The sequence below is a fragment of the Pongo pygmaeus genome, chromosome 10, assembly GCF_028885625.2.
Source record: "Pongo pygmaeus isolate AG05252 chromosome 10, NHGRI_mPonPyg2-v2.0_pri, whole genome shotgun sequence".
NCBI classification, from domain to species: domain Eukaryota; kingdom Metazoa; phylum Chordata; class Mammalia; order Primates; family Hominidae; genus Pongo; species Pongo pygmaeus.
Genome location: NC_072383.2, coordinates 108,937,952 through 108,962,510, shown reverse-complemented (window position 1 = coordinate 108,962,510; position 24,559 = coordinate 108,937,952). Strand labels below are relative to the sequence as shown.

The 24,559-nt window shown below is 41.1% G+C and overlaps 1 protein-coding gene across 3 annotated transcripts in view; it reads right to left on the bottom strand.

Annotated features, from left to right (window-relative positions):
- Nucleotides 1-24,559, bottom strand: part of ATP2A2 (ATPase sarcoplasmic/endoplasmic reticulum Ca2+ transporting 2) — a 69,509-nt gene that overhangs the window by 22,684 nt on the left and 22,266 nt on the right. For all 3 annotated transcript variants that reach the window (XM_054443886.2, XM_054443884.2, XM_054443883.2), the window contains exons 6-8: nucleotides 5,334-5,414; nucleotides 1,915-2,000; nucleotides 339-803 (exon numbers count right to left, since the gene is read on the bottom strand). In XM_054443886.2, coding sequence (XP_054299861.1) covers nucleotides 339-803; nucleotides 1,915-2,000; nucleotides 5,334-5,414 — 632 coding nt within the window. The remainder of the gene's footprint in view (nucleotides 1-338; nucleotides 804-1,914; nucleotides 2,001-5,333; nucleotides 5,415-24,559) is intronic.

The following is a 24,559-nucleotide window of genomic DNA, read 5'->3' as shown; positions in this document are numbered from 1 at the left end:
ACCTCAGGTGATCCACCTGCCTCGGCCTCTCAAAGTGCTGGGATTACAGGCGTGAGCCACTGCGCCCAGCCTTTTTTTTTTTTAAATTAAAGGAAAACATAATTTCTCTAATTCTCTTACATCTAATACAAGTATATCAGCCATACAGATATCCTGTATTTTGTGAAAGTTTTATTAAATGATTAGATCCTCTCAAATACTAGAAATTAAGCTCAGGCTATACACACAGCCCACAGAAACGTATGATATTACAAATCAAAAGTTTTGATGGCATGAAGGCATATTGGTAGGATGAACAAAGAACCACGACAGGGAATATTCTAAATTACTCCTCTTACCCTGCAGACTGACATCTGGTTTGTTGTAAGTGTACCAGTCTTGTCCGAGCAGATAACAGAAGTACAACCAAGGGTTTCCACAGACGGGAGGCTTCGAACAATGGCATTTTTCTTTGCCATTCTGCGAGTTCCAAGAGCCAGGCAGGTGGTGATGACTGCAGGCAGACCTTCAGGAATGGCTGCTACAGCCAGGGCCACTGCAATTTTAAAGTAGTAAATAGCACCTCTGATCCAGGACCCTCCATGAACCGGGTCATTGAAGTGCCCAATATTTATGATCCAGACTGCAATGCAAATAAGGGAGATGACTTTGGAAAGCTGTTCCCCAAATTCATCTAGTTTTTGCTGAAGAGGTGTTCTCTCCTGCTCTGTTGCCACCATTTCATCCCGGATCTTGCCAATTTCAGTGTTAACTCCAGTTGCTACCACCACTCCCATAGCTTTCCCAGCAGCAATGTTTGTACCCTAGGACAGAAGTAGAGAACTGGTCACAAGATGAATACCACATCCCAACTTAAATACCGACGCTGGATTTTGACTAGGGCACCCAGATTCTCAACACATTCTACTAGGTCTTCCACTGGCTACTGTTCAAGCAACCAGCCATACAACTGTGACAACAAGCAATGCTCCATGTGGTACTTACTTATGCCAGGCAGCTCTGTACTGACCCACCTAGATTTCTATATGAGCCCGGCTTGTAGACCATCTTCAAAGCAGTGCTCTTAACCCCTCTGGTGTTTCCAATTTTTCAAACTCGTATAGTTCAACTCTAAGCATTCTCCACTTCTGGCTCTAACAACTCAAGGCCCCTACTTTTCTCACTGTAATAGGAACGGCAACTAGCCCCATGGGCTATCTTGAGAACTCCTACTCATGTGACAGGGTCCAAAAACCAAAGAAATCAAGTATGAGCAGTCTCTCCCATGCCACTTTAATTCCTAGTGTTGTAAGAGAAGGACATGGCTTCACTATTTTCAGGGTACCTCTATTTACTTACTATGGGTAATAGTCAGGTTCTCATACAAACCCACAAATGTCCCCAACTTAAAATCATTACAGATTCCAAACCAAAAATCCATGCATTTCCTCACTATTCAAAAAATTTTTCACATCAATAGAAAAAGTGAAATAGTAAAATGAACATTCATATACTTTGCACCTAGACTCACCATTATTAATGGTTTGCCATGTTTGCTTTCTCTCTCTCTCTAAACACGCACCTTTTTATCGTGAACCACATACAAATAGCAGCTGTCATCTACATCATTTTGAAAATACCCTTTATTGGCTAAGGCTTTTCCAAACAAATCTACTTTTCAACTATGTTTGCAGGTAAGAGTTTGAAGATGTATGAGCTGATCATTTTTTTTTTTTGGTCCCCCAAAACTTGCCAATTAAAAGACATCTAAGTCACACGTTATGTTACTGCCATATTCTGACACCTAAGACTGACCATGAAAAGTGTGATTATCCTTTAGAAGGATAGCCAGTGATGGCTGGCAGTGAAAAACATAACATTTGATTAGGCTTTGGAAATGTCTGTAAATAAAAACACATTTCATAAAGTACTTACAGAAAACAGCATGTTCTTTTTATCTTGGTTGACAGCTCGTGGGTCAGGGACGGGATCAGTGTGCTTGATGACAGAGACAGATTCACCTAAGCGGGTTGTGAGACAGAAAAAACAGATCTCTGCGACCCACACCAAGAACCTAGAACCTCTCATTCATGCCCACCTATTACCACCCTTGGGATACTGTCAGTGTGAGAAAAGGGGCAAAAGGCCCAATTCATTCAAAGGAGGTAAGCTGGGAAAATTTAGTAATGGAAATTAATACCAGAACAAAGGGTGTCAGGATAAAAATCAACACAATTCCAAAATAAAAAAGTGAATTTTCAAGTAGAATCCCCATTAATTATTTTCTGGAGTAACTATTCAAATTAATTTATTTTTCAGTAATCATTTTATACTCTGATACTGTGACTGTATTGTTTACATATATTTGTTGTATACTTTAATAAATACTTTAACATATATACTGATACTTTTTTTTTTTGAGACAGAGGTCTTGCTCTATCACCCGGGCTGGTGCAATGGCACAATCACAACTCACTACAGTCTCAACTTCCCCGGGCTCAAGCGATCTTCCCAACTTGGCTTCCTGAATAGCTGGGATTACAGGCACCCAATACCATGGCCGGTTAATTTTTTTGGTATTTTTTTGTAGAGATGAGGTTTCACCATGTTGCCCAGGGTGGTCTCCAACTCGTGGACTCAAACAATTCGCTCATCTTGTCTTCCCCAAAGTGCTGGAATTACAGGTGTGGGCCACCACATCTGGCTATACTCTGAAGTAGCAATTAGCAAGTGTACTGGAAAGATCGCATGGTAAATAAAGAACGACTTTTTTTTTTTTTTTTTTTTAAGACAGTCTTGCTTTGTTGCCCAGGCTGGAGCCCAGTGGCACAATCTCAGCTTACTGAAACCTCTGCCACCCGGGCAATTCTCCAGCCTCAGCCTCCCAAGTAGCTGGGATTATAGGCATGTGCCACCTGCCCAGCTAATTTTTATATTTTTAGTAGAGACGGGTTTTGCTATGTTGGCCAAGGCTGGTCTCAAACTCCTGACCTCAGGTGATCCACCCACCTAGGCCTCCCAAAGTGCTGGGATTACAGGCATGAGCCACCGTGCCCGGCTGATTTCAATTTAAAAATCACGTCACAGATATATAATTAGGGTCAATCTGAGTAAAATATGTCTCTAAATGTTACTTTAAGTTACAGGTAGCAAACCTCACCTCAATATTTGACCAAAAAAATTGGTTCCACAAGTTAGCCAAAAACTATATTATGATTTCTTAATGAAAGAAAGATAATATTCGAGAACCTCTAAGAAGTTTAAATTTTTTTTTTAAACTTTTAAAGTTTTTTATTATAGGCTGTTATGTCTGTAATCCCAGCACTTTGGGGGTTTGAGGTAGGCGATCACTTCAGGTCAGGAGGTCAAGACCAGCCTGGCCAACATGGCAAAACCCTATCTCTACTAAAAATACAATTAGCCAGGTGTGGTGGTGCATGCCTGTAATTCCAGCTACTAGGGAGGCTGAGGCATGAGAATTACTTGAACCCCGGAAGCAGAGGTTGCACTAAGCTGAGATCGCGCCACTGGGCCACAGAGTGCAACTCTGTCTTTAAAAAAAAAAAAAAAAAGTTTTTCATTGTAGAGACTATAATTGCTCTCTCAAACTCTTGGCCACAAGTGATCCTACTGCCTCAGCCTCCCAAAGTCCTGAAATTACAGGCATGAGCCACCGTGACCAGCCTAAAAAGTTTTTAAATGCCTGTAATCCCAGCACTTTGGGAGGCCAAGGCAGGCGGATCATGAGATCAGGAGTTCGAGACCAGCCTGACCAACACAGTGAAACCCCGTCTCTACTAAAAATACAAAAATAAGCTGGGCATGGTGGCGCACGCCTATAATCCCAGACACTCAGGTGGCTGAGGCAGAATAGCTTGAATCCAGGAGGCAGAGGTTGCAGTGAGCTGAGATCACAGCACTACACCACAGCTTTGGCAACAGAGCGAGACTCCGCCTCAAAAAAAAAAAAAAAAAAAAAAAGAAAGTTTTTAAATGGCCACTATGTCTTTAGGGCACACTATGAGAATTTCACATATATAACCCAACCATTTCCCCAACATTTTATGGCTTAATTGGCCTCCAGTTTGTTGTTGCTAATGAGAGTTTTAATAAGTAAGCTTTTCATAAAGAAACAATACCAAAAAAAATAGAGCCCAGGTTACTCACATCACTGTCTCCATGACATTAGTTGCTTTTCAAAATTGATAATCAGATAAATCTTGAGAGCCTTTAGACTATATTTACTCACTATTTAAACCAAGTTAGCACTGTATTTAAAGTTAATTCTTCTGACAAACTTACTTCCAGTTAGTATGAACCCTCCACCCTAGATTGTGCTTTTATCATACAAAAACGGGAAAATGTTTCAAACAATTGTGCAAATTCCAGGTAGCACAATTTTCATCTCTTAAGGGAGCTAACTTTTATTAATTGTGTATTTGGATATTGTAAAGATTGATGCAACATTAGCACTCCTCCAGTGAAAAAAATTACAGCACTGGAGTCTATTTTTCTTGCCTGGAAAAAGGACATCGAATAAGTAATTTGCTTTCCACAAAACAGACAATTCAACCTTAAGATTATTACCTATGGCAACGAACAAATTACCACTTTTTTTTTTTTTTTTTTTTTTTTGGAGACAGAGTCTTGCTCTGTCCCCCAGGCTGGAGTGCAGAGGCACAAGCATGGCTCACTGCAGCCTTGACCTGGGAACAAGTGATCTTTTCACCCAGCCTCCTGAGTAGCTGGGATTACAGGCCTGGCTAATTTTTGTATTTTTTATAGATACGGGGTTTTCAATGTTGCCCAGGCCAGTGTTTAACTCCTGGGCTCAAGCCATCTGCCCGCCTCAGTCTCCCAAAGTGTTGGAATTACAAGCGTGAGCCACTGTGCCCAGCCATTTTGTTTGGTTTTTAAATCATGCCTTTAAAACCATATCGGCAGCCAGGTGCAGTGGTTCACACCTGTAATCCCAGCACTTTGGGAGGCCTAAGCAGGTGGATCACCTGAGGTCAGGAGTTCAAGACCAGCCTGACCAACAAGGTGAAACCCCATCTCTAATAAAAATACAAAAATTAGCTGGGCATGGTGGCAGGAGCCTGTAGTCCCAGCTACTCGGGAGGCTGAGACAGGAGAACTGCCTGAACCTGAGAGGTGGAGGTTGCAGTGAGCCGCAATCACACCACTGCACTCCAGCCTGGGCAATGGAGTGCGACTAAAGCACTAAGAAATAAGTATCTTAGAGAGGATTAAGATGGGATACCATAAAGGGACAGTGAGGCAAGAGCCAACTCTACTGGCATGCGATATGCGAAGGTCTTCAGAAATTCAATGACCTAATATATTATATTTACCTGTGAGAATTGACTGGTCAACTCTTAGTGTGGTAGATTTGATGGAAGTTAACCTTATATCAGCAGGAACTTTGTCACCAACTAATTAGGAGAAAAAAAAGGCAGCTGAAATGAGCAACTTTTAAAACTATGTTATCTAAAGATGAATTTGTCTCCAAATCAATTTTTAAAGAAAATAAATGATCTGCATGTAACACAAATACATAAAATTCTGTTAAAGCAAGCAAAGTGATCAACCTATCTTGGGGTCATAAAAAACTTTAGATGGATTCAAGATTTGAATTAGGAAGGAAGAGAATGAGGCTTAAGGAAACCTAACTACATTATTCTAAGAAGTTTTGCTCTGTATCTTCAGACAGGCCTTCAAGCTTTCACTTTAAAGAATACTTTCCTAGTTAGCAATAAGTAAAAGGCTTACTACATATATACAAGGCACAGCAAAGAGAATAAAGTTGTATATGCCATGATTCATTCCATCAAAAAGGCTAAATTATTGTAAACAGGAAGCAAATGGCCCCCTTTAAAAAGATATTCAATTAACGAAACACATGGCAAATGCAAAATAAAACTACACAGTAACACCACTTTTTTTTTTGAGACAGGGTCTTGCTCTGTCACCCAGGATGTAGAGATCAGTGGGGCAATCACAGCTCACTGCACCCTTGACCTCCCACTTCAGCTTCCCAAGCAGAAGGACTACAGGTGCACACCACCTGGGCAACAAAGCTAGTCTCTATCTCAAAAAGTAATATAAAATAAAATGTTTATTTCCAAGTTAGTCTTAGCTCTTTCACTGTTTCAAACCCTTTGATATGCTCGTATAACATGTAATTAATTCATACTAAAATGACAACTTCCAATGGTATAAAGAAACATCGCTGGGAAGGTGTAGCAAACTAGTAACGCTGCACAGCTGGGGCATATATCCTTTGATACTTTTTGAAGTATCAATTAATGGGAGGCTGAGGCAGGAGAATGGCGTGAACCCGGGAGGCGGAGCTTGCAGTGAGCTGAGATCGCGCCACTGCACTCCAGCCTGGGCGACAGAGCGAGACTCCGTCTCATAAAAAAAAAAAGAAATATCAATTAAATGAATAATAAACCTCTTGCATAACCTGAAGATCTTTAAGTCAACTGAGTCTTCTTTCCTAGGCCAACAAGTTCCTTTAATAGCTCTTAAAAGGCCCAAATCTCAGCTCCTTTCCTTGATGTGTATAAAGTGAAATTCCACAACATAACCCAAGTAACAGACAAAGCAATGCACCTTGAGAATAGTGCCCAGCCCTCTGCTGGTATTCAAATATTGCTGAATGGGTGCACAATCACACGAAGCAGCTGGACATAAAAACAGCTGTCCGTTAATCCCAACACTTTGGGAGGCTGAGGCGGGAGGATCACTCGAAGCCAGGAGTTCGAGACCAGTCCGGCCAACATGGCGAAAACCTGTCTCTACTAAAAATATAAAAAATTAGCTGGGAGGAATGGTGGTGTGCCTGTAGTCTCAGCTACTCAGATGGCTGCAGCGAGCTGAGTTCACATCACTACATTCCAGCTTTGGAGACAGAGCAAGACTTTGTCTCAAAACAACAACAATAACAACAAAACAGCTGTCCGTGATTTTCTGAAAGATAATTAAGGTGGTTTTGTAAGTCTTACGCAAGGGCAGCTACAAATTACATAAGCAAATTCTCCCATACTTGCAGATGGCATTTTTAAATCAAATCATTTTTCAGACTTACTCTCTATACTGAATTGCATGTTACCAGTCATATACAAAATGGCAAAATAGCACTCCTGTCCAAGAAGTAAACATTGAATTTCTTATTTTTTATTTTCTTTTCAGAGACAGAGTCTTGCTCTGTCGCCCAGACTGGAGTGCAGTGGCATGATCTCAGCTCACTGCTACCTCCACCTCCTGGGTTCAAGCGATTCCCCTGCCTCAGCCTCCCGAGCAACCGGGACTACAGGCGTGCACCACCACAACCGGCCTAATTTTTGTATTTTTAGTAGAGACAGGGTTTCACTATGTTAGCCAGGCTGATCTCAAACTCCTGACCTCAGGCAATCCACCTGCCTTGGCCTCCCAAAATGCTGAGATTACAGGCGTGAGCCACTGCACCCGGCCAACACGGAACTTCTTAAACCTTCAAATTAGTTCTGATTTTTCTCCACTTCGGAGTTTAAGTTCAGGGAGAATATGGTTTACCTTTTTAATTTGAGTGCATAAAAACAACGCTATAGCCTAAGTAAGCAATGTGGTCACAAGGTGGCACAGAGTTTGTCAATATATAATCTCAAGAGGCAAAGATCACCCTTGCATTTGACTGCAGGGACACACAAGCTAAGGTGAAATTCCTGCTGGAAATGCTTATGCAATGAACAGCAATATTCAGACTGAATCAACGAGAACCTTTCATTTTAATATAATTCTGCTCTAACTACACTGAAGAGAGTACATCTAACAGATGATTTACGACAACAAAGTAACTATATTCTAAACTTTAGTGGTCTTTAACAGCTAACACGCCCTATACTGCACTATTTCTGCCTGTCATGATTAACCTGATCCTACATGCCCTTGAACATTTCAAAAAGAGGACAACTGTAATGATGAATATTATGACCCTAAATGGAAAATTTATTTCCAAATGTTCCTTTGGTGTCTGAGGATTTGATTTACGTCAATGTCATGATCCTATGGAGTAGAAGACTTCTGTCCAATATAAGATAGTGGTCGTCAATCTATAAGCACTATTTTATTTCTGCATTGTAACTGCTGAACATAGACTTAAACAATTCAATATATAAACCCTAGCTCATACTCTCATATACTTGACAAATTTTAAAAAGGCCAACAAATCTAATATTTAAATTGAGTACAACCTACAAGAGGATGCAAAAGCAATGTTTTGGCATGTGTTTTGCTGTGTTTCAGTGGAAGCTCAGAGGATTTGAAATAAATAGAAAATGTATTTTTCAGGTAAGAAATACCAAGGTTAAATTTCCTGGGTAACACTGCCAACATATTACAGGTTGAGTATCCCTTACCCAAAATGCTTGGAAACAGAATTTTAAAATTAAAATTTGGAGTGTTTGATTTATGTTTTTACTGTTGAACATTTCTACACAAAAAACCCAAAATCTGAAATGCTCCAGTAAGTATTTCCCTTGAGCATCATATGTTGGTGCTCAAAAAGTTTCTGATCTTTTGAGCTTTTCAGATTAGGGATATCCAATCGTTATCTAACAGTATTAGGTAGGACCAATACTAAATATATATATTTAGTATATATATATATATATACACTGTATTTAGTAATGGTCCTACCTAACACTAATAGATACACCTACAGGACCAACAGGTAGTACAGGATTATAGGTCTTACCTATTGGTCCTATAGTATAAATATACAATATGTGTAGTATGTATTTATTATATATAGTATTAATATATAATATACTATATATTATGTATATGAAAGATTATATTTATACTGGCATTATAAGGAAACCAACAAGTACTCTTTCCCTTTATAAAGGTCTACTAAAATATATGAAAGGTGTTTCTTTGCTGTGCAGAAATTGCATTGATACACATTTAACTTTTGGCCAAATACTGAGGAATACCTTAAATGTCAAATGCTAGAGGAACAAATGTCAAATGCCTGGGAAACCCTTAAATACTGACCACAGCTGTTCTAAATGTTTCCATCTTACGACTTCCATTCTAATCAAGTGGCAATTAAATATTTAGAAACAACAAGAAGAGTTATCTGGAGGTCTTTTACAGATTCTTTAGGAGTATGATTAAATGCATTTGGAGTGGGGTCTAGGAATCCACATTTTTTTTTTTTTTTCATTTTTTATTCTTACAGACAGGGTCTCACTCTGTCACCCAGGCTGGAGTACACTGGCGTGATCACGGTGAACTGCAGCCTTGAACTCCTGGGCTCAAGTCATCTTCCCACCTCAGCCTCCCAAGTAGCTAGGACTGCTGGCATGTGCCATTGCACCAGGCTAATTTTAAAATTAAGAATCCATATTTTTAAAAAGGTTTTACAAATACACTAGAAAAATTAATGCAAGAGAAAAAAATGCAATAGCTAGGGTCATGGATCCTATGAACAGCTTTTCTGTTGTGCTGTTTCTCATCTATCAGGCACACCAACTCGAAGCTAAAAAGCTCCAAAGCCTCCCAACACTTGGGAAATGTGCTACCTTAGAGTTTCTATGTTTAATTGGCTTCTATTAGAAACTGATCTTTGTAGAAAGATAGTGAAGAAACATAAATCCAAAAAACCTGCCATAGACTGGGCACGGTGGCTCACGCCTGTAATCCCAGAACTTTGGGAAGCTGAGACAGGCAGATTACCTGAGGTCAGGAGTTCAAGACCAGTGTGGCCAACATGGTGAAACCCCGTCTCTACTAAAAATACAAAAATTAGCCGGGTGTGGTGGTGGGTGCCTGCAATCCCAGCTACTTGGGAGGCTAAAGCAAGATTATCGCTTGAGCCCCAGAGGCGGAGGTTGCAGTGAGCCGAAGTTGCGCCACTACAGCCTGGGTGAAAGGGCGAGACTCCATTTCAAAAACAAACCAACCAACCTGCCATATTCTAGTATTTTCTTAGCTAGAAGGACCATCACATCATCTTGACCAACCAATGTCCTCTTCATTTTATGCACAGGAACTCAGGCTAGGAAGTAAAAGGAGCCTTCTCTAAGGAAGCTCAATTAATGAAAACCTTTGTTTAACTTGCTGTGTGACTGTTACATTCCTTTTGTTGATATCAGAGTCAATTTAGGGTTGACTCTATTAGGAGAACAGGTTCTTAGACTTAAAAGGTCCATGAAAGTAAAGGTCCACCGAATACTTTTCAAGTGAAGACACAACAATTTCCCTTTGTCTGGAGAGGCTTCTGTGAATTTCAGACAAAGGATTTTGTGCATGAAGAGTAGGCTAGGCTGTTCCGATGATCACATCCTGTAACGTTTCCCTGGTGAGGCATGTCAATGCCCTTAGGGCAAGTGGTAGTGGAAAATTCTTACTCTCGCCAAAGGGATGCTCTGCAATATTTTCTTCCAAATGTTTTTCTCTGACTCTTTGGGTGGAGGCAGGTATAATAAAAGAATAAACTCTGAATTACCTTCCATTTAACATCAGACACCTTTCAAATTCAGCTCTTGAAAATCCACAGCTCTTTAATTTGCTATTACAATAAAGACTTCCAATCTGAACAAAATCCTCACAGTATACTTGCACAAGAGTGCAAGTAAGAGTTCATTAAATTATCAGTTTGCCACATTTTAGAACTCCATGCAAACGTTTATAAGCCATGATACTTAAACATTACTTGTACCACTTATGTCAAATATAAATACTGATGGTTAAAACTACCATTATCCAAGCCGGGCATCGTGGTTCACGCCTGTAATCCCAGCACTTTGGGAGGCCAAGGCAGACGAAGCACTTGAGGTCAGGAGTTTGAGACCAGCCTGGCCAACATGGTGAAACTCCGTCTCTACTAAAAATATAAAAATTAGCTCGGCACGGTGGCGGGCGCCTATAATTGTAGCTACTTGGAGGCTGAGGTTGCAGTGAGCTGAAATTGCGCCACTGCACTCCAGCCTGGGTGACACAGTGAGACTCCATCTCAAAAAAACCCAAACAAACCAAAAATCAGCATTTTTTTAAAAAAAATCCTTTTAATTAATCAATTGTATTATGCATTTTAAAACCCTAATTTGTGGCAAACACCAGTTATTAAAATCTTTTATAAGAAAAACACTATGTAAGACCAGAAATTACCTTCTAAATACCACTATTGTTTTTGAATCTAAATGGCTCCTAGGAAACGCAAGGCGTAACAGATTTATCTTAAACTACTTAAACATTTAACTGTGACTCAAAATTTTCAATGGGTTTCCAATTTGAGTCACAAATTTTGTAGTTTAGCAGAGACTGAATGAAATTCTTCATTTGAGAAGCTCTACTTGACTACTTTAAACTACTTCCAGGCCTCACAGTGAACAGGGAAGGAACATTACACAATACCATATTATACTACTTTGGTTTGCTCCCAATCTGTTTCTTAGACAGTACTGTCTTTAAAATGGCAAATGTGATCTCCTCCTGTCTTAAAATCTTTCAACAGCTTCTTTGGCATCCCAACCCGGGCTTATAACAGCCTCCACGACCCAAGTGCTGTTTGCCTCTCACCCTCTCACCTCCCTCTGAGCATAACACACTATGCTCTTCAGTTCCTCTAACTTGTTTCTGGGCCTTCACATACCCTTTCTTCTCCCATAAATAGTAAGGCTTTCCTCTAACTCCCAGATTAGGCTGGCATCCCTCACTGTGTGCCCACAGAGCATCCTGTCCTTTCCTTACACTTGCATGGTCTTCATGAATCTTCCCCACTAAAACCAAAAGCTCCATGAAGGCAGAGTCACTCAGACATCACTGATTTCCTAGCCTTACCACTGTACCTGGCACACAGTGGGTGTCAAATAAAATATCTGTCAATGAATAAATCACTTGGCACACATATTTCCTTTAGTATACATGTATCAAAAGACTTCTAATTACCAAGTTGAAGAACATCACAAAGCTAGAAACAATAAAAAATCAGGGTCCAAAGAGATAACAGCTTTGGTTAAGCTAAATGAGGTTCAATAACGGTAGTTGCTTAAATTCTACGTTTAGACTAAAACCAAAATAATCTGTGCCAGTAAAAGTCTAGAAATTTAGGAATGGGGGGATGGGAAGAACATCCGAGAAAGACTGTGGTTTTAGCTGGTAGAGTAATTAAGGCTGCCAAAGAAGTTTCCATAGACTGTCAAAAGACAAAAAATGTCTAGAATGACAACCAGACTCCATTTACATAACTGCATTCAATCTGGTTACCAAAGAGAACTACCAAGATGGTAAAGCGTTTGAAACAAATGCTAAGACTAACTTGGAAATAAACATTTTATTTTATTTTACTTTTTGAGATGGAGACTAGCTTTGTTGCCCAGGCTGGAGTGCAGTGGCATGATCTCGGCTCGCTGTAACCCCCACCTCCCAGTTTCAGGCGATTTTCCTGCCTCAGCCTCCCAAGTAGCTGGGATTACCGGTGCCCACCACTACACCCAGCTAATTTTGTTTGTTTGAGATGGAGTCTTGCTCTGTCGCCCAGGCTGGAGCGCAGTGGCGCGATCTCAGCTCACTGCAACCCCCGCCTCCTGGGTTCAAGCAATTCTCCTGCCTCCCTCCCAAGTACCTGGGACTACAGGCATGTGCCAATGTGGCCAGCTAATTTTTGTATTTTTAGTAGAGATTGGGTTTCACCACGTTGGCCAGGCTGGTCTCGAACTCCCAACCTGAAGTGATCCACCCGCCTCGGCCTCCCAAAATGCTGGGATTACAGGCGTGAGCCACCACACCCGGCCAAAAATAAGAATTTTAGGATACACTACACTGCTAACATTTGACAGTCCTAGTACTGCCACAAACTGCCACATGCTCCTGGATAAGTTACAAACTCTTGAGTTTTAGTCTTCTCATCCCCTAAAATAAGGTTTCATAAGCTCCCCTCCAGATCTAAACTGGTGATAAATCAGATTTCTATGTAGCCCCAAATTAAAAAGCTAACATACAGAACAGATACAATATATTTTAGCTCATAAGGAATATTTTATAATGAACTGACTAAAAAAATGACATTGATCATTAAGCAAGCAAGTTTCCAGTTACTAGAGTTACAGGGGTAGAAAAAGGTAACCAATTCATTAGATGTTGCAGAGGCAACCATGCACTAAGCAATGTTAGAGTACTCCAGCCTACCTACCAACAGAGATTTTTATCACAAAAGAAAAATGCGCGTTTAAAAGGTCAAACACCATTCTTCTTCCCCTCTTTCAACAGATATATATACAGTTAACAGTATATTGCCGGGCGCGGTGGCTCACGCCTGTAATCCCAGCACTTTGGGAGGCTGAGGCAGGCGTATCACAAGGTCAGGAGATCGGGATCATCCTGGCTAACACGGTGAAACCCCATCTCTACTAAAAATACAAAAAATTAGCTGGGCGTGGTGGCGGGTGCCTGTGGTCCCAGCTACTCAGGAGGCTGAGGCAGGAGAATGGCGTGAACCCGGGAGGCGGAGCTTGCAGTGTGCTGAGATCGCGCCACTGCGCTCCAGCCTGGGCGACAGAGCGAGACTCCATTTCCAAAAAAAAAAAGTGTATCTTCTGGATTTTCTGGACATCTCTTTATGTGTAACATTCACTAAAACGTCACTAAAACAATATTAGACCTTTTATATTTATACATACCTGTCTCATTTTAAAAAGTGGCTGCATAGTAATAATAAGCAGTGAAATTCTGAGACTATTATTTCTAGACCAGGTACTGCTGGAAGAGCTTCATAGGTTACTAATTCAATCTTCACAACTCTAAGGAGGGATCTATTATCTTTACTCCCTCCCTGTTTATAGGTGAGGAAAACGAGACACTAAAAGGTACTTGTTCAAGGTCACAGTATTTCACAACCATACCATGAACTAAATGAATCATCCTCTATTTTATGGCTATCTAGTTATTTCTAACATTTCTTTTTACAGTGTTACAGGGTTAACATCTTTGTCTGTATCTTTTACTTTTGCATACAAATGTATACTCCCACCAAGTTTATGTCCCTCCTGTTGCCCCATTCTCTCAATCTTGTATTTTTCTGGCACTGGTAATGGCAAGCCCTTTGTTTTACCTTTTTTTTTTTTCTTTTTTTGAGATGGAGTTTCACTCTTGCTGCCCAGGCTGGAGCGCAATGGCACGATATCGGCTCAGCGCAAACTCTGCCTCCTGGGTTCAAGTGATTCTCCTGCCTCAGCCTCCTGAGTAGTTGGGATTACAGGCAAGCGTTACCATGCCCAGCTAATTTTGAATTTTTAGTAGAGACAGCGTTTCTCCATGTTGGTCAGGCTAGTCTCGAACTCCTGACCTCAGGTGATCTGCCCACCTCGGCCTCCAAACTGCTGGGATTACAGGCATGAGCCACTGCACCCGGCCACCAAGCCCTTGGTTTTCAAAAGTTCCATTATCGGCCGGGCACAGTGGCTCATGCCTGTAATCCCAACACTTTGGGAGGCTGAGGGTTGGTGGATCTCTTGAGGTCAGGAGTTCGAGACCAGCCTGGCCAACATGGTGAAACCCCATCTCTACTAAAAAAATACAAAATAGCCAGGTGGGGTGGTACACACCTGTAATTCCAGCTAATGGGAAAGCTGAGGCAGAAGAATCGCTTGAACCCAGGAGGAGGTTCCAGTGGTCCGAGATCGCACCACTGCTCTCCAGCCTGGGTGACAGAGCCGAGACTTTGTCTCAAAAAAAAAAAAAAAAAAAGTTCCATTATCTTGTAATATAAAAGTTGGTCATAGTTAAATCTGCCCATCTAGGTGGTTTGGTGTTAATGCTTAGGAAAGGTGGTTCACATGGCTAGCAGCAGTGGCTCACACCTGTAATCCCAGCACTTTGGGAGGGGGAGGTGGGCAGATCACGAAGGTCAGTAGATCGAGACCATTCTGGCTAACACAGTGAAACCGCATCTCTACTAAAATATACAAAAAATTAGCCAGACATTGTGGTGGGTGCCTGTAGTCCCAGCTAACGGGGAGGCTGAGGCAGGAGAATGGTGTGAACCCAGGAGGCGGAGCTTGCAGTGAGCCGAGATCATTCCACTGCACTCTAGCTAAAAAAAAAAAAAAAAAAAAAAGGAAAGGTGGTTCCCAAACCACATGGTTTCTTCTCCTTTTTCCAAAATCTTCATCTCAGTAGCAAGAATGAAAAGGTTGGCACTTCCTGGTACTGTGACTACCACCGAATCATGGGGAGTAGAGAGGAGGTGATTACAGGAGATCAGGAAGGAAATGCCAGCCCCATGAAATCAGGTCAGGCTTCAAGATCAACTGGCCTATCATGGTCTGATGGTTGAGGAGATCTCTCATTTCTCACAGTTCTTAATGTCTTAGCTATTCTGACAGTGCTCAGGGGCTCTGGAACTCAAAAACTCTCTGTTTCTAATTCATCTATGCCGATTTCTGTTTTAGAGTATTTTGCTCTTCTGCTTATCCATTTTCTAGAGTAATAATTTATATCTTGGCTTTGGAAACAGAGGTATAGCTTCCAAGATTTACAGAACAACTAAAACAATTTTTCTTTTTTCTTTTCTTTTCTTTTTTTTGCGACAGAGTCTCGCTCTGTCCCTCAGGCTGGAATGCAGTTGTGCAATCTAGGCTCACTGCAGCGTCCATCTCCTGGGTTCAGGCGATTCTCGTGCCTCAGCCACCCAAGTAGCTAGGATCACAGGCACCCACCACCACACCCGGGTAATTTTTGTATTTTTAGTGAAGATGGGATTTCACAGTGTTGGCCAGGCTGGTCTCAAACTCCGGGGCTCAAATGATCCGCCTGCCTCGGCCTCCTAAATTGCTGGGATTACAAGCATGAGCCACCATGCCCGGCTTGTACTTCAGTTTTTAAAACTAAATAGCTAGAATCCTGAGGTGGAGTTTCTGAGGAGAAGGACAAATGAACCTCCTGAAGTTGCACACAAGATTTTCAATATATGTTTTTGGGGAAGAAAGTCCATGAATTTCATTAATTCTCAAAGGGACTGTGATCTAGAAATGATTAAGATCTGCTCTAGAGCCTTGCTACTCAAATTACTGACCTGGGAGCTTATTAGAAATGCAGAATAATTAGGCCCCATTTCAGACTGAACCAATCAAAACATATATTTTAACAAAATCCCCAGGTAATTCCTACACACATGAAGTTAGAGAAACATTGATCTAAGCAGTGTGCAAAATCTTAAGGCTCCCCACTCCCCGACCTTTTTTGGGAGACAGAGTTTTACTCTGTCTCACTCTGTCACCCAGGCTGGAGCGTACTGGCACAATCTGAGCTCACTGCAGCGTTGACCTCCCAGGCTCAAGTGATCCTCCCACCTCAGCCTCCCGAGAAGCAGGGACTACAGGAGCACGCCACCATGCCCAGCAAATTTTCATTTTTTATTTTTTTAGAGACGGGGTCTTTCCATGTTGCCCAGGCTGGTCTCAAACTCCTGAGCTCAAGTGAACCTCCTATCTCAGCCTCCCAAAGTGCTGGCGTGAGCCACGGCGCCCAGCCTCACTATGCAAGTTTTTAAAACTTTTTTTGTAAAGAGAAGGTCTCAATGTTGCTCAGGCTGGTCTCAAACTCCTGGGCTCAAGTGATCCTTCTGCCATGGCCTCCCAAAATGCTAGGATTGCAGGAATAAGCCACTGCACCCAGCCAACACTTTTTTTTTTTTTTAAACAGTTCACTTTTCATATTTTATAAAAGACCTTGGTACAGAGATTGTTGTGGTCCACAAAGCCCAAAATATTGGCTGGACGCTATAGCTCACAGGTATAATCCCAGCGTTTTTTTTTTTGAGATGGAGTCTCGCTCTGTCCCCCAGGCTGGAGTGCAGTGGCGCAATCTTGGCTCACTGCAACCTCTGCCCTCTGGGTTCAAGTAATTCTCCTGCCTCAGCCTACCGAGTAGCTGGGATTACGGGCGCCTGCCACTGCACCCGGCTAATTTTTATATTTTTAGTAGAGACGGGGGTTTCACCATCTTGGCCAGGCTGGTCTTGAATTCCTGACCTTGTGATCCACCCGCCTCGGCCTCCCAATTAGACCTGGGATTACAGGCTAAGGCAGGAGGATCACTTGAGGCCAGGAGTTCAAGACCAGCCTGAGTGACACAGTCAGACCTCCTGTCTATAAACCAATGAACCAACCAACCAACCCACAAGATAGTATGCCAACTCCTCTGCTCTACAGCAGACTGACTACTCTGTTTTGTGTTAAAGGGCATTTAATGTTTGCTAAATGTTTAAAGCCAGTCAATTCCAACCCCAACAGCTTTCTAAAAGCAAAAACAAAGTCCACATGGACTCATGGCCATACTATCTAAATCACACTTTTTAGAGCAAGAAGGCTCCTTAAAACAGTACTCCAATTACCTAATTCTGCAGAGGTTAATGTACATAGTCCAATGTCATGCAGAACTAGGATCATAATCCAGGTTCTTATATGAATCCAGTCATCTATTTCATAACTCTTTTACTCAACTGCTTCAAAAGCAGTTTATACCTGCTACTAAATCTCAGTACTGCATGTTGACTGTGTGAAGTAAAAGTTTCCTTCCTTTAAATTGAAAGTTTTCTTCCTTTAAATTGCTGTCAAGTTTAAGAATTATTCTTCTTATTCCCGAGTAAATCTTGAAATTGCTGGCACCCTGTTGGCTATTAAGTCTTCATTTTAGGAAATAAAATTATCAATTTCTGTAAAAGTGCTAAAGCAAATGCAATTTTATGTTAAGATTGTGTCGCTTCCACTACTTACATAATCTTAAAAGATGATTCGCTCCAGAGTATATACTACAAGACAGAAGTCATCTGAGGATATTTATTTCCTAGTGCTATTCATCAACCCTGGGTTACCAAGATACATAAAGTTTGTTTTAAACAACCCTGAAAACAGTGTTCTTGAGGAGTCAATAAATAACCCCTGGGGCATATACCAGAAGCCCCAAAATTCTAAAACTAAGACTTCTAGCTGGGAATGGTGGCTCATGCCTGTAATCCCAGCACTTTGGGAGGCCAAGGGAAGAGAATCCCTTGAGCCCAGGAGTTTGAGACTAGCCTAGGTAATACAGGGAGACCTTGTCTCAAAAAAACACCCCACAAAACCATGCCCGGGCATGGTGGTTCATGCCTGTAATCCCAGCACTTTGGGATTGAGGTCAGGAGTTTGAAACCAGCCTGGCCAACATGGTAAAATCCCGTCTCTACTTTAAAAAAAAAAAAGGAAAAAGAAAAAAAGAAAACAGAAACGACTTAGGCTATTATAGCTTGATTCACTTTCATAATGTCAGCAGATAATACAGAAAGCTTAAAAACAATGACGTTCATTTCTCATAAGATTACGTACAACTTTACTACTTTTGGTTTCCATCCATCTGGAGAAATATTTTCTTGGCCTTAAGATAATGTAGAATTACTGTGGCTTCGTAAGACGTGAACATATGGGTCACTTTCTCTTTTTTTTTTTTTTTTTTTCTTTTTTGAGTCAGGGTCTCACTCTGTTGCCCATGCTGGAGTGCAGTGGCTTAATTTCAGCTCACTAGCTCACTGCCACAGCCTCGACCTCCTGGGCTCAGGTGATCCTCCCGCCTCAGCTTTTCAAGTAGTTGGGACTACAGGTGTGCACCACCACACCTAGCTAATTTTTGTATTTTTTGTAGGGATGGGGTTTTACTATGTTGCCCAGGCTGGTCTCAAACTCCTGGACTCAAGTGATCTGCATGCCTTGGCCTCCCCCAAAAGTGCTGAGATTACAGGCATGAGCCACTGTGCACAGCCTATGTGTGGGTTATTTTCTCCATGTTTTTATTTGCCATATCAATTTCATTTGGCTCTTGTGTTCTAGATACTTACGACTCACATTAGCATTTGCTATGTATGCTTACCCAATTTCTCTTTGGAATGATTAGCTGGTATAGCAACACATAAAATTTAGTTTCCTGGCTGGGCACAGTGGCTCACACCTGTAATTCCAGCACTTTGGGAGGCTGAGGTGGGCAGATCACTTGAGGCCAGGAATTCGAGACCAGCCTGGCGAACACGGTGAAACCGTCTCTACTAAAAATATAAAAATTAGCCGGGTGTGGTGGTGGGCACTTGTAATCCCTGCTACTAGGGAGGCTGAGGCAGGAGAGTCGCTTGAACCCAGGAGGCGGAGGTTGCAGTGAACTGAGATCATGCCCTTGCACTCCTGCCTGGGCAACAGAGCGAGATTCCGTCTCAAAAAAAAAAAAAAAAAAATAGTTTCGTTAAACTCTCTCTCCATGTCTCCCTCAAAAAACCATCTATTCCAGCTTAGTCTTTGAAAAGTTCAGCCAGAACCATCCTACCAGATATCTTCCAAAAGCTGACAAAGAATTTTAAAGTCATGAGATGACCCTTACATTCCAAACAGTGACTACAAAAAGGTCTGTTCCTTTCTGCAAATATCAAAATCCTTAAGTCAGTACTTTTTTATTTTCAGCTTCCAATTAGTTTACAACACTCTCCGGTTTTCCAACACATCTGAAAGACCCCTTCACATTCCAATTTCATAATGTAAATGAAAATATAAAAGTCACCATGTCTAAAAGCACAATTTATGCCATTTAATCTTTCAAGCTATGCAAATAGTACTTCGACTGACAAGAAAAAATTCAGAATTAAAGTTCACTCTATAGTTTTCACAAAACTGAATTATCGGGCTAAATGCTAGATTGCATAGTCAATTTGATTACTAATTTTAAAAGAGGTGGAAGTTTAAAAGGCTCAACATGTGTAGTCTTACTAAAATAAATACCTATTTATCTGGCCCAGGTTATGTAGTCACGTTATGCTTTTCCAAAATGTTCCATATAGTAGTTGTAAATGGCTTAGAATTATATCTTACCCAATTCAATGACCTGCTGGTCCTAGTAACCCAGCAAACTATCATTTCTGATTTGCATATAAGTTTACAAACACCATGAAAGGTCACCAGAGTATACTGACAACCTAAATATTACAGCTGTAACTAGGCTTCCTCAACATGATAAAGGGCACCTGCCTATGAGACCCACACCTATGTCACACTTCACTGTGAAGGACTGGATGCTTTCCCCTATGATCAGTAAGACAAGGATGTCTGCTCTTGGTACTTCAACGTTGTATTGGAGATTCTAACCAGGGCAATTAGGCAAGAAATAAAGGGCATCCAGACTGGAAAGAAGTAAAAACATTTTCATTTGCAAATGCATGATCTTGTATATAGAAAATCTTAAGGAACCCATGAAAACTATTAAAACTAATGAGTTCAGCAAGATTGCAAACTACAAGATCAATACATAAAAAACAACTGTATTTCTACACGCTAGCAAAGAACAATCTGAAAATGAAATTGAAAAAAGAATTCCTAACTCAAGGCAAATTAAAGACTTAAATGTAAGGCCTCAAACTGTAAATATCCTAGAAGAAAACCTAGGAAATACTCTTCTCAACACTGCCGTAAGCAAAGAATTTATGACTAAGCCTCTAACTTGACAATTGGGACCTAGTTAAACCAAAAAGTTTCTGCACAGCAGAAGAAATCTATCAACAGATTAAACTGACAACCTACAGAATGGGAGAAAATAATTGCAAACTATGCACTCAACAAAGGACTAATATCCAGAATCTATAAGGAACTTAAATCCACACACACACATACACACACACACACACACAAAACAAATATCACTGTTGAAAAGTGGGCAAAGGGTATGAAAAGACACTTCTCAAAAGACAACAATCAAGTAGTCAACAAACATACGAAAAAATGCTCAACATCACTAGTAGAGAGATGCAAATCAAAACCACAATGAGATGTCATCTCACACCAGTCAGAGTGACTATTATTGCTGGGCACGGTGGCTCACGCTTGTAATCCCAGCACTTTGGGAAGCTGAGGTGGGAGGATCACTGGACCCCAGGAATTCAAGACTAGCCAGGACAACATAGTAAGACCTCAATTCTACGTAAGAATTTAAAAATTAGCCTGTTATAGTGGTGTGTGCCTACAGTCCCAGCTAACTTGGAAGGCTCAGGTAGGAGGGTCACTAGAGCCTGGAAAGCCATGGCTGCAATAAGCTATAATCATGCCACTGCGTTCCAGCCTGGGCAACAGACTTGAGATCCTGCCTCAAAAAAAAAAAAAAAAGAGGGGCTGGGGGGGAACACTTATATACTGCTGGCAAGAATGTAAACTAGTTCAGCCCCCATGGAAAGCTGTTTGGAGATTTCTCAAGAAACTAAAAACAGAATGACCATTCAACCCAGCAATCCCATTACTGGGTATATATCCCAAGAAAAAGAAATTGTGGCCGGGCGTGGTGGCTCACACCTGTAATCTCAGCACTTTTGGAGGCCAAGGTGGGTGAATCACTTGAGCCCAGGAATTCGAGACCAGCCTGGGCAACATGGTGAGACCTTGTCTGTACGAAAAATACAAAAATTAGTTGGGCGTGGTGGGCATCTGTAGTTCCAGCTACAAGGAGGCTGAGGTGGGAGGATGGCCTGAACTCACAAGGAGGCTGAAGTGGAAGGATGGCTTGAGCTCAGGAGGTGGAGGTTGCACTGAGCCGAAATCGCACCACTGCACTCCAGCCTGGGTGACACAGTGAGACCCTATCTCAAAAATAAATGTGGTATATATACACCATGTGATACTACACAGCCATGCAAAAGAATGAAATCATGTCCTTTCCAGCGAAATGGATGCAGCCAGAGACTATTATCCTAAGTGAGTTAACCCAGAAAACCAAATACTGTCTGTTCTCACTTTTAAGTGGGAGCTAAACACTGGGTACACATAGCTATTAAGATGGGAACAATAAACACTGGGCACTCCAAAAAGTGGGAGGGAAAGAGGGGCAAGGGCTGAAAAACTATCTGTGAAGTATTATACTCATCATCTATACTCATCATCTGGATAACAGGATCAGTAGAAGCTCAAACCTCAGCATCACACATTATATCCACATAACAAACCTGCACATGTACCTTGAATCTAAAAATTTTAATTAAAAATAATATCACTAGGCCGGGTGCGGTGGCTCACGCCTCTAATCCCAGTACTTTGGGAGGCCGAGGCAGGCAAATCACGAGGTCAGGAGATCAAGACCATCCTGGCTAACATGGTGAAACCCTGTCTCTTACTAAAAATACAAAAACATTAGCCGGGCATGGTGGCAGGCACCTGTGGTCCCAGCTACTGGGGAGGCTGAGGCAGGAGAATGGCGTGAACCCGGGAGGTGGAGCTTGCAGTGAGCAGAGATCGTGCCACTGCACTCCAGCCTGTCATAGTGGCGAAAGAGCAAGACTCCGTCTCAAAAATAAATAAATAAATAAATAAATAAATAAATAAATAAATAAATATCACCAATAGGCCAATTTCAAGTTACAAAAAATTATTCCAATTACAAATATTTTCCCCCCAAAAAACAATGCAATACTTAATAAACTTAACAAAAGAAGCACAAGACTTGAACACTGACAACTAGACCTTAAAAAACAAACAAACAAACAAAAACAGAAAGACATCCCTATGCTCATGGATCCAAAGACTTGATATTATGACCATATTTCCCAAACTCATCTATAGATACAACACAATTCTTAATGAAAATACCAGCTTGCTTTTTGCAGAAATTGACAAGCAAATCTTAAAAATTTATATATAAATGTGAGGAACCCAGAATGCCCAAAATTATCTTAAAGGAACAAAGTTACACTCCCAAGTTCCCAATTTCAAAAAATACAAAACGACAGCTAGCTATCAAGACAGTATGGTACTGACCTAAAGACAGAGATCAATGGAGTAAGAATAGAGAGTCTAGAAATACATCCTTGCATTTGTAAATTTATTTTTCACAAAGGTTGCAGGACAAATTAGTGAAGAAGTCTTTTCAACAAATGGTGCTGAGACAACTACATATCCACATGCAAAAGAAAGCAGCTGGACCTCCTACCTCACACCATTGTTTTTGCTGTTGTTGCTGTTTTTAAAGAGGCAAGGTCCTGCTTTGTTGCCTAGGGTGGAGGACAGTGGCAGGATCATAGTAGCTCACTGCAGCCTCCACTCTTGGGCTCAAGTCATCTTCATACCTCTGCCTCCTGAGTAGTGGGACTACAGGCCTGTACCACCTTGCCTGGCTAATTTAAAATTTTTTTTTCCTAGGCTGGGCATGGTGGCTCTTGCCTATAATCGCAGAGGCTGAGGCAGGCGGATCACTTGAAGTCAGGAGTTCAAGACCAGCCTGGCCAACATGGTGAAACCCCGTCTCTACTAAAAATACAAAAATTAGCTGAGTGTGGTGGCGTGCACCTGTAATCCCAGCTACTCGGGAGGCTGAGGCGGGAGAATCGCTTGAACCCAGGAGGCAGAGGTTGCACTAAGCCGAGATCATGCCACTCGCTGCACTCCAGCCTGGACAACAGAGCAAGGCTCCATCTCAAAAAAAAAAAAAAAAAAAAAAAAAAAAAAAAAGTGGTTTTTCCTGCCTCAGCCTCCCAAAGTGCTGGGATCATATAGGTATGAGCCACCACGCCTGGATCATATACACTGGCTCATATATAAAGTCTTTGTGACCTTCAATTGGCAACAGTTTCTTAGACATCACACCAAAAGCACGAGCAACAACAATGTATAAGTGGACTTTATCATATTAAAAACTTGTATGTTACAAAGTATGCCGTCAAGAAAGTGAAAAAAAGGAATCCCTATAGAATGGGGAAAAAATTTTGCTAATCACACCTCATAAGGCAGGATATGTAAAGAATTCTTACACCTCAACATTAAAAAGACAAATAACCCAATTAAAACAGGCAAAGGATTTAAACAGACATTTCTCCAAAGAAAACACACCGATGGACAATAGTCACATGAAAAGATGCCCAACATCATTAAGAAATTAGGGAAATGCACATCAAAACCACAATGATACTCACTTCCTGGGTAAAACTTTAAAAAGACAGACAATGACATGTCCTGACAAGGATGTAGAGAAACTGGAACTTGTATACATTGTTGGTGGGAATGTAGAACAATACCACCACCATTCTGAAAGATAGTTTGGTAGCTGCTCAAAGTGTTAAGTATAGAGTCACTATAGGCCCCATAATTCCATGCTTAGGTACATACCTAACAGAGAGAAAATGTTATGTTCACACAAAAATTAGTATAAGCATGTATGTACAAGTTATAGCATTATTCATTACTCATAATAGACCAAAACTGGAAACAACCCAAATGTCCATCAACTAATAAACATTATTCAGCAATAAGGAATGAAATACATGCTATATTCATGAACGAAATGTAACACTATGCTAAGAGAAAGCCAGTCACAAAGATTGACTCCATTTATATGCAATATCCAGAAAAACAGACAGTAATCCACATAACAGATAATGAACTGTGGTTGTCAGGAACTGGTGGGAGGAAAACAGGGCAACAACTGCTAATGCGTATGGGTTTTTCTGAGGGTGATGAAAATGTTCTGGAATTAAGATAATAATGAGGATCACACAGACCTTGAATATACTAATAATCTGGCATTCAATAATTGTATTGAAGGCCAG